The following is an 18,844-nucleotide window of genomic DNA, read 5'->3' as shown; positions in this document are numbered from 1 at the left end:
TTAAAAGATCCCCTCTAGACATGTTTTAACACCTTAAGTGCCATAGCCGAAATAATTCGTCTTACATAATCCAACGCTTAAGTGCCAGAGCCGAGTTTACTCGTCTTACATAAACATTTTTTTTTTTTTGACGGTGGTACATCAATCAACAACTTTTACATCTTCGAGATCACTATTGGAGCAAGATAATGTGTATAATCTATTTTACCGACCCACTAAGTGTTGACAGTGCTCCCCCAGACGACCGAAATCAAAGAAAAAACTGCCGCGGGACCAAGCCGTTCAAGGAAATGCCGTGGCGATTTTACAGTAATCCTTCCAAGACTTGTCTTGCCTGAGAGCGGCCGCGCACCGGCAGCAGCACACAGAGAGCGGAGAGCGATTTGCAAAATAGATCATAGGTGAAACACACTTTGAAACACCTCAGAAAGGCCAGAATCAACATCTGCCCATCGCCCACGCATTCCCCGGCCCATCTTGACTCGCACAAGGAGCGTCTGCACGCAGGCAAGCAGGCAGGCAGGCACACAGGCAGGCAGCAGCAAAAGCGCTTCTGACACGCCCGCTGTACAGCCAGGAGGAAGGAGGAGAAGACACACGGAGGGAGGAGTTTGAATGAGAGGGGTGTTTCCTGTTGTTATGGAGGAAATTACTGTTCAAAACTATTGTTTAGAATGTCTGACGGTCTTACTGATGCCAAAAATGAATGGTTAAAGTGACTGTTTCACAAAAAGCCATTTATCTCTGAATAAATTTCCAGACGCTGAAACCATGCTGTACTCAACGGCTAATATCTACATAACTACTAACTCTGCAAACTAACTCTTTTAGACAGAGAAAGCACACATTCTATTAGTTATTTTTAGATGATTGGTGTTCATGAATTCTTAACAGAAAAGAATCCTCGGCTGTTTCTAAAATGAGCCAGAATCGTCAAAAACACCCCTGGCACAACTTACCTACAGGAATGAAAACATGGCTGGCATTCAATGTGTTAAGATGTATAAAGGCTATACTTTGATTAGTAATTTGTGTGATATGGTTTTTCCACAAAAAAGGTGCACATAATACGTGAAAGCCGGGAGAGCGCGAGATGAGAGAGACAGTCAAACATTGTTACATTGTTTATGTCTTAAAATTGAAGTAACTAACCAGTTTTGAAAATGTAAGGAGTATAAAGTACAGATACTTGTGTAAGATGTAGGGAGTAAAAGTAAAAAGTTGTCAGAAAAATAAATACTCACAGATACCTGAAAATCCTACTTAAGTACAGTTACTGGGGTTTCCTCCATATATAACCCCCCACTAAAAACATGCACAAGATCGTCGTTTGACCAGCGGCGGTTGGAAGAAGTTGGTCCCCAGGCACTTCACTGCACTGCTCGTCGTCTGACCATGGAGGAGGGCGAGCCAGGATGGGTCAAATGTGGAGGACAAATTTCACAGCGCCTCCATTGTCATGTGTGTGTGTACTGGCTGCCGTGCACGTGACCACGTGTGTGTCTGTGAATAAATAAAGACGGGGTTTGTCCGTCCGGTTTCATTTCATTTCATAACTAAGTATTTGTACTTAGTTACTTCCCATCTCTGGACACGTACCAGCTTCACCCTATCAGAAGTCATTTTATCTGGCCAAAAGCTAGGATCACTAAAATGAGTGTCTGATCCATCCACCTGCTCTGAGGCAGGCGCATCGTCTCCCTCGCTCTCTGTAGAGCAGCTGGCCTCTCCCGCTCCACTGTCATCTGCAGGCTGGCTCTTTCCTGCAGTCCATATCTCCTCTCTGATGCAGCCAACGTTACCATCTCCACACTCAGCTGTTTCTGTCAGAGAGGACATGTTGTGTTAGGCTTTTATACAAGCTATTCATAAGTGGACGTTAAAGTTAAAGCTAGGCGGTATTTTTACCACGTGCACAAGCACGCTGGTCAAGAGCAGACAAGAGACACTTCGTTAGGGTCAGTCATTCATAATGTCACGGAAAGGAATGTTTATTTCGGGGACGTTTGGTGAGATTCCCTCTCATTTCCCGACGGGTGGTGTTTCAATCGTGCTGCTTAAATGTTCACCCCCGCCCACTTGCGGCGCTGCCTGAATTACAACGAGCGCACCTAGACACACACACACTACGCAAACTCACTCACTGCAACACGCAGTTCGCTTTGCCATGCATGTGAACGGTGGATTAATTGCACGTTGAACCATCAGTGATAGTTAACTGCCGTTGTCCCTTTTTACATGAACAACAATTAACATTACTTATCGATGCGGGTAGCAGTGATACATGCAGAGTTGCAGTGAAGAAGTGTGTTACTTTACAATGGGAGGGGGTAAAAGAGCGAGCGACTGAGTAAAGCCGTCCTCTCCTCAAGAGAGTGACTGTGACTTTGGGCATTTCCAGTGGGGAAACTGGGCTTTGCCATAATTGAAATAGATCACAAGATTGTCAACTTCATGCAGCTTAATACGGCACGATACTGCCAGTCACGTCTGCCTTCCCTTTGAAAAACACAGCTCCGCTCCACTTCGGCAAAGACAAGTTGGAAATATTGACAGATTCGCACTTCCTGGATTAATAGCGCATAAGCGAGGCGTTTGTAATGCACAAACGATGCCTCTTTCCCATCTTAGTAAGTTAGACATCGAGCTACAACTTCATTTTCACCTAAACATCCTCCGAGCTGGACAAATAACATTGGTCTCTATGTGCAGCGAGTGCTTAAGGCCTAAACATGGTCGTCCGTCAGAGCCTCGCCCCGCCCTCCCCGTAGGACGGCGGGTGGAGCGCCGTCCTACGGGGAGGGGCCGCCGTCGGCTGACGTCGGAGGGCGTAGTGGCGTCCGAGCATGTAGGGCTAGCTGGCGCCGGCAGACGGCGAGACGGCTCCAATTCGAGGCGGACGGACGACCATGTTTAGGCCTTTAGGGACCATCTACAAAGTGCAACACAGACTACTACACAAATATTCCATAACTTCACTGTTGTACAGTGTAGCTTCACCAAAATCACATCACACATCAATGGCCTCCTGCTGCTTATACTACAGCACTAACTTTGGAAAAATATTATTTTGCATAATTTCAGTGAATTGTTACTGGGAAAATTAATCAATAACTTCATTCTCATACAATGTAGTGTCACCAAAATCACGGCACACATCAATGGCCTCCTGCTGGTTATACTACAACACTAACGTTGGAAAAATATGATTTGGCATTCGATTTTTTTTTGGCTGATCTGAAATATAACCCCCCCCCCACACACACACACACTGTATTATACTTGGATATTGGGGGGATGTGCTCTTTATCTCACCCTGTTATTTATTTACTTTTGTAATGACACTATACAAAAAGTACGATTTGGCGTCACTCGATCCGTGCCGGTACCTCATCTAGCCACGTCCCAGGTAAGCCTACACCCGCGGTTGCTACACGACGCACGTGGTCCTGGGCCGAATTTGCCCTTGTTTAGCAGGGGGTTCCTATCTGGAGGAAACCCCAGGGGAGCATGGGGAAAACATGTAAACTGCACACAGAAAGGCCCTTTTTGACGACCCCACCTGGGCCGTAGGCACTGAGAACATGGGAATGGAGACACGCTCAACGCCCACAGCGTCTCAGGTGGGAATAGAACCCAGGACCTTCTTGCTATGAGCCGACAGCGCTACCAATGCACCACCATGCCCAGTGGCTGTGTTTCTGCCATGTTACTTGTTTTAGCTTCATCTTCCACTTGACCTTTTGCTAAATATCTGGTCATAAACTGCCTTAAAGCTCTGTTATCCTCTTCTCATTTTATTTTCTCTTTTTTTCTGTGCACCTGTTTTTTGCTGACTAGGCGCTATTTTGAAAGTGTACGTAGATCCTAGTACTGGAGGCGAGTCCAGCTAGATTAAACTCTTGACCTTTCAGGTGACGATTTTTTTTATTTAATTTTTTACAGAAAGAGTATAAGTAAATGTATTACAAGAAAAATATCAGCATAAGACCGCACACAAAAATGGTGTGTGTGTGTGTGTGTGTGTGTGGGGGGGGGGGGGGGGTGTTAGTGGGCCATTTGGGCCACCCTGACCCAGGGCCCGGACAACTGTTGGTGGCCCTGGCACTGACTGCTGCTTGAGTGACTTGACCACCCTGGTGACTTAGCGACATACAGTATAGTGAGTGACATTTGAGATTTTTGTTCAATTTCTCACGTTTATAACAAACCAAATTTCATGAAAATCAGTTCAGATTAAAATGAGTTACAGTCGATTTATAGAGAACTCTGTATCTCTCACATGGCAGATGCGGAGTGCCTACTCCAACTAACCTCGCGTCACCAGGCTCTCTGAACTCTCTGGGTCCTCCTGGTCCAGACTGGGGCTGCACTCCTGCTGCTCAGGGGGAACCTCTTCTTTACAAACCAATAGCTGCTGGAAGTCTGGAGGTACAAATGAAATACACACATCTTCACAATAAGGAAAACTACCTAAACCTTTTCAGAATCAGAATCAGAATCAGCTTTATTGGCCAAGTACATACACATACTGTATAAGGAATTTGACTCCGGTTAACATGCTCACAATGCACGCACACACGCACGCACGCACACACACACACACAGGTTAAGACAAACAAGGACAGAGAGGTGCATTTAAACATTTACATTAACTACTACATAATGGGTCAATGACAAATAAGGCTTCAAAAAAGGGATTTTTAAAAAGTATTTTCAAAATGGATCTAACCCATATTCTTGAGTCTGGAACAGTGTATTTCAAGATTCAAGATTAATATAATAGTCATTGTGAGTAAACACGTTACAAATGAGGAATTTGTCTTTGTGCAGTATGCAGTGCAGCGATCACAGCAATAGCAAAAACAAATAGCAGATAGCAAAATATGGAGCAGGCAGAAGACAATCAAATGATAAATTATAAAGTGCAAAGTAAAATACCTTTTAAAGTGACATATAGTGGCGAGTGAGACCATGTATATATTAATGTAATAAGTCTATGTAAAATGTTCAGTATTTAAACATGTCTCATTTGTTAGTTAACATTTCCAAGTGTTTAAAATAATCTTTTGACAGTATTTTTAACTCGACCACCCCCAAAAAAGTCAGGTGGCGCAACCAAAACATTAACCAAACCAAAGAAATATATACATTTTCCTACTACTTATTTCTAATGAAATCTTTGGCAAGGTACATCTTAGAGCAGGGGTGCCCAAACCTTTTTGCCTTGTGAGCTACTTTTAAAATTACCAGCTCTACATGATCTACCAAGCCCCCCCCCCTCCAAAAAAGTAAAAAATTCATAATAAAAAAAAGTACATTACTGCATGGCCCCTGTCTTAGATAGTTGTTAGGGTTCCTTCCTTATAGAGATGAAACGATATGAAAATTATGGCATTTCATTGGCCTTGATAAGGATATTCACATTCACAGAATGTAGATGTAGGCTATATTCCAAGCAATCTGTTATACATTTTGCATAGAGCTGATTATATCCACCCCAGTAACTGAATTTAATTCCAATGAGTAATAAGAATCAGCCAAGTACGTACACATACAAGGACTTGACTTTGGTTTGCTCTCAAAGTACTCACACACAGAACTGCACAAGCTTAGACAAACAACGGCACAGGTAACCTGTATCATGTTCAATTTCTCACGTTTATACTTTATAACAACCCAAATTTCATGAAAATCAGTTCAGATTAAAGTGAGTTACAGTCGATTTTATAGCAAACTCTATCTCTCACATGGCAGAAGCGGAGCGCCTACTCCAACTAACCTCGCGTCACCCAGGCTCTCTGAACTCCACCGTCGTTGGACTACGCCCACTTTGAGTTTTATTGCGTAAAGGGGACGTACTCCAACGTCGTTGTACTATGCTCACGTTGAACTTCTCCCCACTGCAGTGAGGGCCTTCTCCACAAAATGGCTGAATTGGGTGGGAAGAGACTAGGTGGGAAGTGAAAAAAGCTAATTTATTGTAATAGAAAATTGTTTGAGTGAGACAGTGATGAATGCATTTAGGCTACTTGCGTCTTGTGTACATACAGTAATATCAATATGAAAATAAGACTACTACAGTATTTATTCTATTGTAACAGAAAATGGATGGTGTGAGGCAGAGAGAGAGAGACCTTCAAAGCAGGAAACTCAGAGATATCATTACTCTTGGTGTCACAGTTCGTTAATATGATGGTTGTCGGTTACCCGTTATGTAGTCTCGCTAGCCAGCCTCCTCTCCCTTCCATCCGAGGAGTCTGGCGCCGCAGGTCTCCATAGTGGGATTGCGATGGGCGGCGCTTAGCAGCAGTGCCCTTGGAAAATAGTTTCAAACAATCCAACTTGCCGTTTTCAGCGTGTAGCAACGAGCTAGCATGTAGGTTTCTGCCGTTAGCTTGCTAGCTAGTTAGCGTTGTTGTTTTCACTGAGGCGGCAGGGCACTATTTACAGCCACACACACGGAGGAGGGAGCGGAAGCCGCTCTGATTGACATGGTCGGAGCCAATGACCGAGCTTCTTAAGCGGGGAGCGGAAATCCGGCAGCGTCTGAAATCAACGCTTCCAATGGGAGAGCAGAGTAGAGCAGGGGAGGGTTTATCCCAGTTATGGAGACCTGCGGCGCCAGACTCCTCGGACGGAAGGGAGAGGAGGCTGGCCAGCGAGACTACCCGTTATGTGATTTATGACGTCGCGTGAGGCTGTCATAGGAAAGTGGGAGTTGACTTGAGGGGGTGTAGTCTATATCAGGGGTTCCCAACCTTTTGACCGGGCTCGCGGCCCGGTACCAAATGCGTTGCGGCCCGGTCCGGTACCGGTCCGCAGCCCGGTGGTTGGGGACCACTGGTCTATATGACGTGGCAATAGGCTGCGGGGCTCTCTCGCTGCCACTCCAAACAAGGAAGACATGTTGTCTCTCTCGTTCCTGTTCTTTACTCTCTTTATTCCTTTATTTTCACGTATGGGTGTGAGTGTGTGTGTGAGATACTTTTCTGTTAGCGTCTAAACTAATGAAGGGAAGCTAGTGTACTGCCTAGCCTCCACACCCCGGCTTGGGCTGTCCCGTAAAGCTGTCTGCCTCGGGGCCTGCGCTCTCCGCCGTATGCTGGGTAAGTCCATTTCCCTTTTGCAAACTTTCCACCTGACAGCCTTGTGGTTATTTTATTCTGCCGTGGTGTGTTGCGGGTCCAGTTCACCTAGACACGAGCTTATCTCTTTTTAGAACCGAACCCGTGACATTGTCTTGATGCAGGTAAACGGCAGATTTTTCTCACGGGGCTTTTGGCTTGAAGTCAGATTTTCTGAGGAGAAAGATCATATTGCCTCAAATATCAGTAAGAAGAGATGAAAAAATATCTGTTGCGCTACTAAGAACAATCTAGATGTGTTAGTTTTTTCTAAGAAGTTTGATGGAGCAAAAAGTAGTTAAAACATTGTTAATTTACCGTTTTTTTTTTTCATTTAAACTCATGTTTTGCTTTTCAAAAAGCCTTTAGCTTTTCATCCAGGCTGAGGCCGTGTCTGTCAACTTGTCAAGGAAGCACAGCCGGAGCTTGTCATGGGCGCCTGGCCAATCCGGGTGCTTGACTGCCGCATAGGCGGGCGCAGGGCGTGGTCTGCCCAAATCTGCGGTGGGTTCCATAATAACGCGTGCTGGAGGGCTGACATTGCCTGTTGTGTAGCTGCTGATGCGGTCCACTTCCTCCCAGTTGCCAAGGTGGGAGCAGTTTGGTCTACACATGGGTCACAGCCACAGGATAATGTAATAACTCCACCCTTACTTTAGTGCACTTTAACTCCTCTGAAAGATGGGAGACAGGAAGTTCCAGGATGACTTTTCCATAGAGCCCTATGTTGCTGAGGCACCTGGGGAGACCTAGCCAGCTTCTGGCCAATGAGCGGATCATCCTCTCAAGTTTGTCCACCTTTGAGATTGGGGCCTAGTAGATGGTCAATGGCCTCATCAGCCGTGGTAGGAGACCGAATAGACCCTTTTCACGGGGGCCATTTTGTGTCGAAAAGGCAGAATAAACACAGGTGCAAGCAAAACACTAATGAGGGTTTCAAACTTCCATGATTGGAATTTGGAAACCCTCATTAGTGTTTTGCTTGCACCTGTGTTTATTCTGCTTTTTCGACACAAAATGGCCCCCGTGAAAAGGGCCTATTGAAGACACCAGAGCTACGATTTGTTGTAATATTTTGAGTTAATCAATGTTATTTAAAGTTCTAAGATCATTTATTACATTTCTAAAATTTTAATTAATTTTAAGTTAAGAGGGTGTGAATCACACGCTGCGATTATGAACAGCGATTACCACTGCACAGTGGTCTAAAGAAATCGAATGATTACAGTGTTGTCATTGCATTTACATTTTTTATTTGTATTTTGACCAGAGATTCTTTACCATTCAAGTTTGTCAGTTATCTAACTTGCGCTCTGAAAAACTTTATTTGGCTCCGCTCAGGAGGGTTAGTTAACTCAACCAATCAGATTATTTGTGCCTCTGAGAAACATTTGAATGACTAAGGCCCAATCCAAATGTCCTTCACAAACTTTAGTCGTACGTTCTGCGATGTGTTGAATGTCATCCCTGATCCTGCCAAGTCTGTGAGTGCGAGAGACTGCAAGGCTATAAATAAGCTGCTGATAGACACGCTACCATCACTTCTGTGGCCTTTACTTCTACATATTTTGTGTCATGATGTGGTTGAATTTTGTTTCTGGCCTACATGATTCAAGTAACGTTTTAATAAAGTAATTGTTTTACACATTCATAATTAGGGGTTCATGCCCCAAAGGTGTTGTTACTAGATGCTCCAGGAAAAGAATATATATAAAATATGCCCACGGTGTATTTTAGTTTTTAGGCATTCGCAAGCCATTTTAGGACATTGTGACATCATCACCATCACTCTTGCCTGTTTTTCTATTGCTGACTTTGCTCACATGCAGCTGGAGGTCAGTAGTCGACCTGGGCTACATATTGGTGGTTACTAGATGCTCCAGGAAAAAGAAAAAAAGAATCTGCCCACGCCAGGTACTACAGCGATATTTTGTTTTTAGGCCTTTGCAGGCCATTTTAGGGCATTGTGACATCATCACCAGTCAACAAACGCTGGCCTTATGTTAGGTTCCGACACCTAGCCTTGTTTTCTTAAGCATTTGTTCAAGGCTTGAACCCCTGGTATTGCCGCTTGCGTCTATATATATATTTTTTGTGTGTGTGTGTGTGTTGTTGTTTGGAAAGTGGAAAAATTACAAACATCACATTCGTATTGCAATGAGTTTTGGGTAATTAAATCAGTAAAGTGGTCAAGTCTGCACACCGAGCGGACACTGGAAGTCTGCAGAAAGTCTGCTCGAGGCCCTTTGTGGACTGGATGGATTGTGGATTTGGAGCCTTCAGCACTCGCAGACTTCCCGGGAAGTCCACGAGTTTGCAAGTGCGGTGAAGACCGGACATTTCGATTAGGCTTAAGACACCAGTCTGAGCGCTTAAATCCAACTGATGTGATTAAAGAACTGAACTCACTCCCTTCTTCCTGTATGCCGCTCTGCTGCGCGGGCTCTCCTATCTGTGTGGTGATGATTTCACTCCCCAGCAGAATGTCTTCAACACACTGAAAGCAGACAGACGGAGGTTTTACCCCACAGAGAAAAGCACCTTTCATTCATTTGACTACAGCCCCTCCCCCGCCCCACAAGACCCCCCCTAAGAGGCAGCTCTTTCTGTAGCAATTAACGAATGGGTCATTAGTTTTAGAAACACATGCTACTGGCTAGCAGTTAGCTAACCGCTACACAATTCAGCCATTTTGTGTCTAAAAGGCAGAAAGTAACACAGGTGCAGTGGTCCAGTGGCAGGGCCCTCATTACAGTTTTGCTTGCACCTGTGTTGCTTCTTTCCTGCTGTTATATTATATTCAGCGGACAGGAGGTGCCCGCTCCGCTCTACACTCCACGGTAAAGGGGGAGCCAGAGGAGGAGGTGGGCAGTAGCCAGCCGCTTCTTTTCACCTGACAGGGGGAAGCTTCACCGGTAGGACATAAGCACGTGGGAGGATCACGCTATTCCAACGAGTCCCCCTCCCTCCGAACAGGTCCCCCGAACGACCAGAGGAGGCACCACACCGTTTTGGTGAGGGGTTCCTATGTGAAGGAAACCCCCAGGGGGCACGGAGAGAACATGCAAACTCCACACAGAAAGGCCCTTTTGACGACCCCACCCGGGCGGTGGGCACTCGAGGACATGCGGACGGGGCGGGCACGCACTCCTTCAGCGCTCACAGCGTCCCAGGTGGGAATCGAACCCAGGACCTTCTAGCTATGAGGCGACTGCTCTACCACTGCGCCCCGAGAGTGATGAGGACTTTGAGTGATGATGTCACCAGTAAAATTGCTCACTGCATTAGGCAACGGCCTCTGTTTCGAGACTGACATCACTGATGATGTCATCATGACTAACCTATTTATATTAGTGTTCTGTCACGTCCTGCTTCATTCTGATGAAGGTCGCCATGACTGAATGTAAGGCCATGTTTAGACGACAACCGTCTGCATAAAACGGCAAACTAGCGTTGTGTCCTCACCTTTTATTTCGCATTTACACACAGCTGGTGTGATAACGATTTGCGTGCAGACTGTCAGGCTGACTGAGCCGCAAAAGCGTCAAGTGAGCCAGAATAACATTGAAACTTCTGGTTAAAACCTTCACAATAATGGTAATTAAATAAACTAATAATCTTATTGATGCATGTCGCAACGTTTTTTGTGTGTGATCCGAAATACACTATAGACATATAGAACACAGACAACTAAAAGTCAATTTTAACACGCAGTGAGTCGACGACCCTGGTTTTTATTTACCCAGTTACCATGCTCTGATGAAGGTCTAGTCGACCGAAAGCTTAAATAAATGTGAAATCTGTACAGATTCAAGTGTGCGGAAATTCCTTTTATATTTGTAACTCTAGTTATTTTTCCAGCACCTTGGCCGAGACTTGGCTGGGTCGAGCGGTGGCCCTCCCTCAGATATTTACCCAGTTATAAAATACGGCTTTTATTTTGAAGGTAAAAACGCCTAGTTTCTCCTATTCTGTCTGTTTCTAACGGGCTTGATTTAGCTTTGTGATTAAAGTTTTTAAATGCATTTTCCACGCGTCTGACACAGAAGTCACAAATGGTAGCCTAATAAACTGCTCCAGATCATGCTCCAGATTGGATTACCGTATAAAAACCCAGTAAAGCAACATAAAAAAGACCGAGCACAATTGGGACTTCACTTGAGGAAATGCATCACAGACAGTGAGTTGTTGTCAATTATTCAATGTGGGAGACAGTGATTAATAGGCTATGTGCGACGTTAGTAGGGGGGACTTAACGCAGATTGTGTTTTTAGCAAATCGTTTGTTGAATGTCAATGCGACTCATTATGCCTGTGCCATAAGGCTGTATTGGGCTAGTTCAATGTTCCTATTGCCTACCATTGTCTAACATGGCAAAGAGGGGCTGTGTCATCACCTGAATTGCGTTTCTCCACTTTACACAGCGACAGGAAGGGGCAGCGTTTTCAAGAATTCCACTCTGGGACCTGTTTTCAGATTTTCGCGTTTTCACCACCCAATAACGCACTAACGCTAAAAAGGTTTGCCGTTTTATGAAGGGAGCGTCGCCGTGTAAACAGGGCCTATCTACAAATAAACTGGAAGTGAAGTCTATTATGCAATGTGCGGACTCTACTTTTGAGCAATTGTGCGCTGAGTGATGTCAGTCGAGCAATTGGGATGTCATCAGTGATGCAAAGTTGAGCAATTGTGCGCTGTGCATGCCAATAGAGCAGGCGAGGTCACGGAGCGGCTGACCTGCGTATACGAGGCCGTGCAGCGGGTGAGCGAGCCCACACAACAGGCAAGCCTAGGAATCGAGCGCGCAAGATTTCTAGTATATTTCCACTCATGTTTTAATACAGGGGTGTGGGGATCACTGCACAAATCTGTTTGCTGGGTACAAGTTGGGTAGCATAATTACTAAAATAAATAAAAGTCTAATATTGGTTGCATGGTCGAGCGGTATTGATCCAATGAAGCCACATTAGCGTTCATATATTACATTAAGGAATGTACGTGACCATAATTTATTTCAATGTCCGCTATCAAGAGTAATTCAGTTGGTTAATGAAATAGCTGAGCTGGGCGCAGAGTGTGTGTGTGGGAGATTCTACCTGTCAAAAGGGAACAAAAGGCTCACACCTGGCAAATCCCGGCGCTTGATTGCTGCGTAGGCGGGCGGAGGGGGTGGTCTGCGCAAATCTGCGGTGGGTTCCATAAAGACGATGCCCTGACCTGTACCAGCTGAGAGGCCACTGGCTCCTCATTGATCTGTTTGACCTGAACGGCGTTCTCGCCCTGCGACTCGCTGCTGCTCCTCCTCTTCTGTCTCCTCACAGGTTTCTCCCTGCAAATTTTTTCAGCCACCACCAAACCTAAACATATAGAAAATAATCATTACTTTGAAGTCTCTTAAAATGCATAACTTGACCATTTTAAGTTAGACAAATTAACGATTTCCACAAATGTGACAGGGACTGGTGTTGTGGGTAACAAGTAGGCCAAGGAACATTTTTCTGTTTTTTTTAACAGATTATGAAAGTGCAGATTCAAAGCTTTGTAAGTTCACTTTGTAAATGATGGTCGCATTTAGAGTAAAACAGACGATAAAGCAGACTATGCTTTGGGGTGTGATTGACAGGTTGCCTGTCCAGTGATTGCGCAGCTCGCCGATCATGGACTAATAGGAGGTGGTGCTACGGCTCTGTGGGAAACCCCTGGTCTCCGTGAGCTGCTCCTGGCTAAAAAAATAAAATAAATAAATCTCAGGTTGGGTCAAAGGCATGAGAGGAGGTGTACTGTGACTGTAGTCAAGTCACTATCTCGAGTCCAAGGCCCAATCCCAATTCTTATTTTAACCCCTACCCCTTGTTTTTGAGTGTCCCTCACTTTGGCCCTTGCCCTTCAAAACGGAGCCACAAGGGGTAGGGATTGAAAACAATCACAAAGGAAATGGCACACTACTCATTACTTCATCATTTAGCCCAACTGTGATAATAAAGCTATTTCTGGTTCAAACAGATTGATTAAAGTCTGCAGATCCTCATAGATACACTATTTTGTCATCATATTGCATACCAGAAATTAATTAATTAATTTTTTGATACCATAATAACATTTAAATTATACAATTTTATTCGTTGACTGCTTTGCTCAGGAGTCACTGGAAAACATGATTATAACATTATAAGATAGCCAAGTCCTAGTGCATTGGTTCCCAAACTGTGGTCTCCGCCTGGTGGTCCGCCAGAGAATTGGTTTTTTTATTTATTTTTTACAGACAACAGTTTTTACATACACATTAACCCTGAGCAGTTGCCGGATTGGGCCGATTTTCAGAAATATCGTGATATTTGGGAAACATCACAATTTTGAACATTTACTTTCAGAGGCTGCAGAAGGCTCAGTTTTAAAGCCAGAGTGAAGTTTCTGGTATCATATGAAACTAGAAGACTTAAGGAATCGAATTGTACCAACCATGTCATGCTAGCTTGTCAGGAAGGTAGCTAAATAACACTCCAAAGTTAGGCAAAATTTTGGTGAGGGAATTTCTTCTTCTTCAAAGGGGTCCTCATTTTCACAGCCTAATGTTGGCAGGTGTGTGTTGAACCAGCTAATAGCCTTATATTGTTACTTAGTCTCAGTGTCTCACCCTGCTGGCTGAGAGGCACGAGGCGGTAGACCTTGTAGGGCTCGGCGATGTCCAGCTGGGCTCTCTCCGTCACCGCGGTGAACTCGGGGCTTTTGTTGAGGGCGCAGCGCAGGCGCGTCTTCCACATGGGGGGATCGTCCCGCGCGCCATCTGCCCGCTTCCCCTTAAACTCCGCCCACGCCTGGGGAAGATGCGGGTTTGTTTTTCGTCAGTGAACATAACTAGACATAACTAGACAGAGACAATGGGCTTCTTCAGCTGTGGACCTGGCTGTCATAGAGATGTCAGTGGCCTGTATGCATGGCGCTAACACGTGGAATGCATTTGTTGAAGCCGTGCGTGGGGGCCATGGACATCTCCATGATAGCTAGGTTGCATTTGTCTTTCTTTTTTGTTTGTTTTTGTTTGTTGTGTAGTGGAGACTGTCCACTTATTGATCCTGCCTGGGTTAATATGTCCTGAATGGCACATACTACATTGAATATATAAACTGTGAGCGAATATCATTGTTGGTTTTGTGGGTGGGGGGGAGGGCTCTGAGTGAATCTGGTTGTGTATGTGGTTATAGGTTTTATGTAAATGTTTATTGTGTTTTTTGTATTTTTCTTTCTTGAAAAATGAACTTTTGATGTAAAAAAGTGTGGAAAAACTAAAGAAATTAGATTTTTGTGATTTCTTTTGGGCATACATTATTAAATAGGTGTACTGAATACCCAGGTATTTTAACTAAAATAAAAGAAGTCATTTTTGGGTTCAGCTCGACTTTAATCTTAGTTGTTTTTCAAAGTAAATATTTGGAGATACACGCTGTGTAAATAATATTACAAGCCACTCCCAATAAAGATGTGGGCGAGTTTTAACCCGTAATTGTGCAAAATCATGCTTTACTTTCAATTTCATTTGACAGACTATTGCTTGTTGGCTTGACTGGTTAGTAAGTGGAATAAAAGTTATCGATAAAAGTTATCTAATATTACGGAATGTAATAACTGTTCTCCTGTTAACATAAGTATCGCATGATAGGTGTCGGGTGTCGGAGGGCACACTGTCCCATGCTTTTTGGTTTTGCCCTTCACTATCAGGATTCTGGGCCAAAATATTTGACTGGTACTCTAAGGCCTACAAAATAACCCTCCAGCTGGAGGCGGAACTCGCCATCTTCGGCTGCTCGGAGTCCTCTTTGCTCCTCCCAACGGCCGTGCAGCAATCTCTGACACAGGGAATGACAGTTGCCAAGAAACTAATTTTGAAGGAATGGAAGTCCTCCTCTCCACCTTGTTTTCAGCTGTGGCTGACAGACATGATCTCAGTTATACGTATGGAGAGACTCAGAATCCAGAGGACAAATTCTTTAAGGAATTTTTTTGTTATTTGGGACCCGTTCCTGAATTATTTTGATCAGGCTAAAAGCGGTAATTGAGTTTCTTTTGGATCCTTTGCACAGTATTTTTTTTTTTTTTATCGTTTTGTAAGCACATTTTCTATGACTAGTAGCACCATTTTGTAGCATTGTAATGTTGAATGTATGTATATATGTTTTTTCTTTTCTTTTTTCCTGTTCTTGTTTTATTTTCTTTAAGTTCTGAAAAAGTAAAAAAAAAAAAAAAAAAAAAAGTATCGCATAGTTAGATACATATATATATTTTGACATTGGACACAATCTTCATCATTTTGGCTCTGTACACCACCACAATGGACTTGAAATGAAACAATCAAGATGTGCTTTAACTGCAAACTTCTAACTTTAATTTGAGGGTATTTACATCCAAATCAGGTGAATGGTGTAGGAATTACATTACATTTTAAGGGACCAAATTTTCACTTTAAGGGACAAAAAGTAATTGGACAAACTAACAATCATAAATCACTTTTGCAAATTCTTTGCAGTCAATGACCGCCTGAAGTCTGGAACCCATAGACATCACCAGATGCTGGGTTCTGTCCCTGGTGATGCTCTGCCAGGGCTCCACTGCAACTGTCTTCAGTTCCTGCTTATTCTTGGGGCGTTTTCCCTTCAGTTTTGTCTTCAGCAAGTGAAATGCAATGCTCAATTGGATTCAGGTCAGGTGATTGACTTGGCCATTGCAGAACTTTCCCCTTCTTTGCCCTAAAAAGCTCTTTGGTTGCTTTCGCAGTGTGCTTTGGGTTCATTGCCCATCTGCATTTGGCTGAATATGAGCAGATAATATTGCCTGAAATACTTCAGAATTCATCCTGCTGCTGTTGTCAGCAGTCACATCATCAATAAATACTAGGGAAACAGTTCCATTGACAGCCATACATGCCCATGCTTTGGCATGATGGGTGTAAGGTCCGTTTCCATTGACAGCCATACATGTTAGGACTCCTAACACGACACAGTCTACAGACCTTGAAGATGGCGGCGTCCTCATCGCTGCGGAAGTCCTGTTTCCCTGCGTGTTTCCATGGGATACGGAACATGGTCTTAGCCTCGTCATCCCACACCAGACCCGGGTAATTCCCACTGCTCACCTGCACACACACAGCCTCACATCAGTACCATGGCTTAGGCTTCGACCAACTGTGCTTTTATTTAATATCAGGTATCGACCAATCAGATGGAAGCTTCTGCCTGAACACAGCTACAGAAGAGGTGTGACCAAGTCAACTTTACTAGTGTCCCAAGTCAGTCTCAAGTGAGGCATAACAAGTCAAGTCCAAGTCAAGTCTAAATGTAGATTACTATGTCCAAGTCAAGTCCATGTCACTACCGCCGGCGCCAAGTCTCAAGTCTAAATGTACAACAGCAAGTCAAGTCAGAACAAATCAAGAATCCAGTATCAATTTAGTTGAAAGAAAACTGAATATCAGCCAGGACAATGCAATATGGTTTTAATAGGATAAAAACTTGGTAAGAGCATAATTTCTATAGTGTTCAAACTGCAATACATTCAATTCCATAGAAATTCAGAAAACAGAATTTAAATTAAATCATCTGCTGGAACAAATCATCACTTTCTAAGTCATCTAATCTAAGTCATTTACACAAACACAAGATCTCAAGTCAAGACTTTAGAAACCTTTTCAAATCATCAAAGAGCTACCGACACTTAAAGGACAGGAAGAAAGCTGAGGGGGCACACTGAAGAGTTGAAATTTCAGGGGCACAAAATTTGTCAAATTTAAATATAGTAGATTATCAGACCGCAACACAGCCTTCAAATCTACTTTGGTGGGACTCTGGCCCGGTACAACACACACAGGCCCGGTTGTTGTTGGTGGTGGTGTGTGTGTGTGTGTTGTTTTGTGTGTAAGGCCTGTGTGTGTTTTGGGCTTTTATTTGGAAGGTCTGTGTGTGTTTTGGGCTTTTATTTCAAAGGCCTGTGTGTTTTGGGCTTTTATGTGGAAGGTATATGGGCTTTTATTTTGAAGGTCTGTGTTTTTGCCTTTTATCTTGAAGGACTGTGCTTTTATTTTGAAGGTTTTGTGCTTTTATTTGGAAGGTTCTGTGCTTTTATTTTTGAAGGTTCTAGGCTTTTATTTAGATGGTTAGAGCTTTTATTTTGAAGTTATGTGTGTATTCTGGGCTTTTATTTTGAAGATGTGTGTTGTGTTGTGTTGTGTTGTGTTGTGTTGTGTTGTGTTGTGTGTGTTGTGCGGTGTCGACCCGCCGGGCCGTGTGGTATCGGTCGGCTTCAGCCCTGCCCTATGTCAGGAACTTGTGTTGTGTGTGTTGTGTGGTATCGGTCGGCCCGGGCCTCGGCCCGACATCACGACCGTGTTTTGGCCCGATATCACGTTCGTGACACAAATCGGGACTGACAGAAACACCGCCTGCCTGCATAGGCAATTTTATTATTCATCAGGAACCCTGCAGCGCCAACACTACAATTCAAACCCTTTAAACACACCCACCTGTTCGACCATCCAGGTGCACAGTCTGCGAGTGGAGCGCGGCGTTTTCCTCGATGCCATGGCTCTATAAAGTAACAACTAAAAACAGACAGACAGAAAGACAGCTAGGCAGACAGACAAAATAGATATAATCAGAGGGTTATTAGGTAGCCTGGCTCCAGATCTTCAAAGTCCCACTCCCGCCCACTCCACAGAGTTGGGGAGTTACAGTAGCTGTGGATGGAAATGAGTGTACGAGTTGACAATTCAGTCTGAATATCAGACTAGGTTAATACTAGCCTGGGTAAACCCAGCCCCCAGTGACCTGCTCTCAGACTGACCCTGCTCACGAGTCACAAGGCTAGTGACTGAGAACTCTGAGAGCAGGTCACGTGGGGGCTGGGTTTACCCAGGCTAGTTTTTATTGCCCTCACTGGGTGACAAACTGTATGACACTTCATCGTCATTTTGTATGTGAAAGACTGAACTTTACTGCTCCTGGTAATTAAAGATTCCACCAGGTGTCAATTTGGTATGGCAAGGGATGGCACTCGCCATACCTATACTATAGCCCAGGGATACTCAACTTGCTTTGCCCGGGGGCCACTTTCGTCAAATGATAGGCCAGGGGCCAGTCCGGCTAATGTTTACATTTTAAAAGCTGCGACAGTTCACACAACTTTAACACGACATGCATATATTATACATCAAACTCTTGAGCTAATTCTGCTCTCACCCAAAATGTCAAAATATAAGCGATGTGATGTACAGTTTTTGAGATATTAACGTTTGTTTGGCACAACTCATACTATTAACTGCCACGGGGTTCCGCATTTCTGGGTGTCAAGTGACGTCACGCTGATTCGTCCTATAAGCACAAAGCTCAAAACAATAAACATTATTTTGTAACAGTGTAACTAATTATTACCGTGTTCGCCTTGTAGACAAGCAGCAGAATGTTAGAAAAACACAACATAAAGGAACTGCTTTCTCTCGTCTTTCTGAGCTCCGCTTAAACTTCCGGCTCAGGTCACATGGTCTTCTTCTTCTTCTGTTTAGTTTACGGCGGTTGGCATCCAGAATGTTGCATTACCGCCATCTACTGAACAGACTCAAACTGAACTGATCTGAATTGAACTAAAAAATAAACTAAACTAAAAGTAACACCGTATCCACCCAAAGTGCTCCAATTCATAATTATTGTCCATACTATCACTCAGAGGCAGAT

At 44.0% G+C, this 18,844-nt stretch overlaps 1 protein-coding gene across 1 annotated transcript; it reads right to left on the bottom strand.

Annotated features, from left to right (window-relative positions):
• Positions 1–1,138: 1,138 nt before the first annotated feature.
• LOC310796233 (uncharacterized protein) lies at positions 1,139–18,639 on the bottom strand. Its single transcript, XM_083658381.1, has 8 exons — positions 18,545–18,639; positions 17,638–17,715; positions 16,132–16,254; positions 13,762–13,942; positions 12,252–12,484; positions 9,537–9,624; positions 4,315–4,425; positions 1,139–1,823 (listed from the first exon to the last, which is right to left on the bottom strand). Exons 1-8 carry the CDS (start codon positions 18,590–18,592, stop codon positions 1,546–1,548), a joined length of 1,140 nt encoding a protein of 379 aa, XP_083514507.1. The 5' UTR covers positions 18,593–18,639; the 3' UTR covers positions 1,139–1,545.
• Positions 18,640–18,844: the final 205 nt, after the last annotated feature.

Source organism: Poromitra crassiceps (genome assembly GCF_964638095.1).
Source record: "Poromitra crassiceps genome assembly, chromosome: 2".
Lineage (NCBI taxonomy): Eukaryota > Metazoa > Chordata > Actinopteri > Beryciformes > Melamphaidae > Poromitra > Poromitra crassiceps.
Note: the sequence above shows the minus strand (reverse complement) of the source record. Positions and strands in the feature narration are given on the sequence as shown.

Excerpts from the sequence above, each read along its gene's own strand:
- LOC310796233 (XM_083658381.1), bottom strand. The coding sequence starts at position 18,592 with ATGTTGTGTTTTTCTAACATTCTGCTGCTTGTCTACAAGGCGAACACG. Across the intron at positions 13,943-16,131 it reads AGGACGCCGCCATCTTCAAG|GCGTGGGCGGAGTTTAAGGG; the intron begins GTCTGTAGACTG and ends CATCTTCCCCAG. Across the intron at positions 1,824-4,314 it reads AGAGAGCCTGGTGACGCGAG|AAACAGCTGAGTGTGGAGAT; the intron begins GTTAGTTGGAGT and ends CCTCTCTGACAG.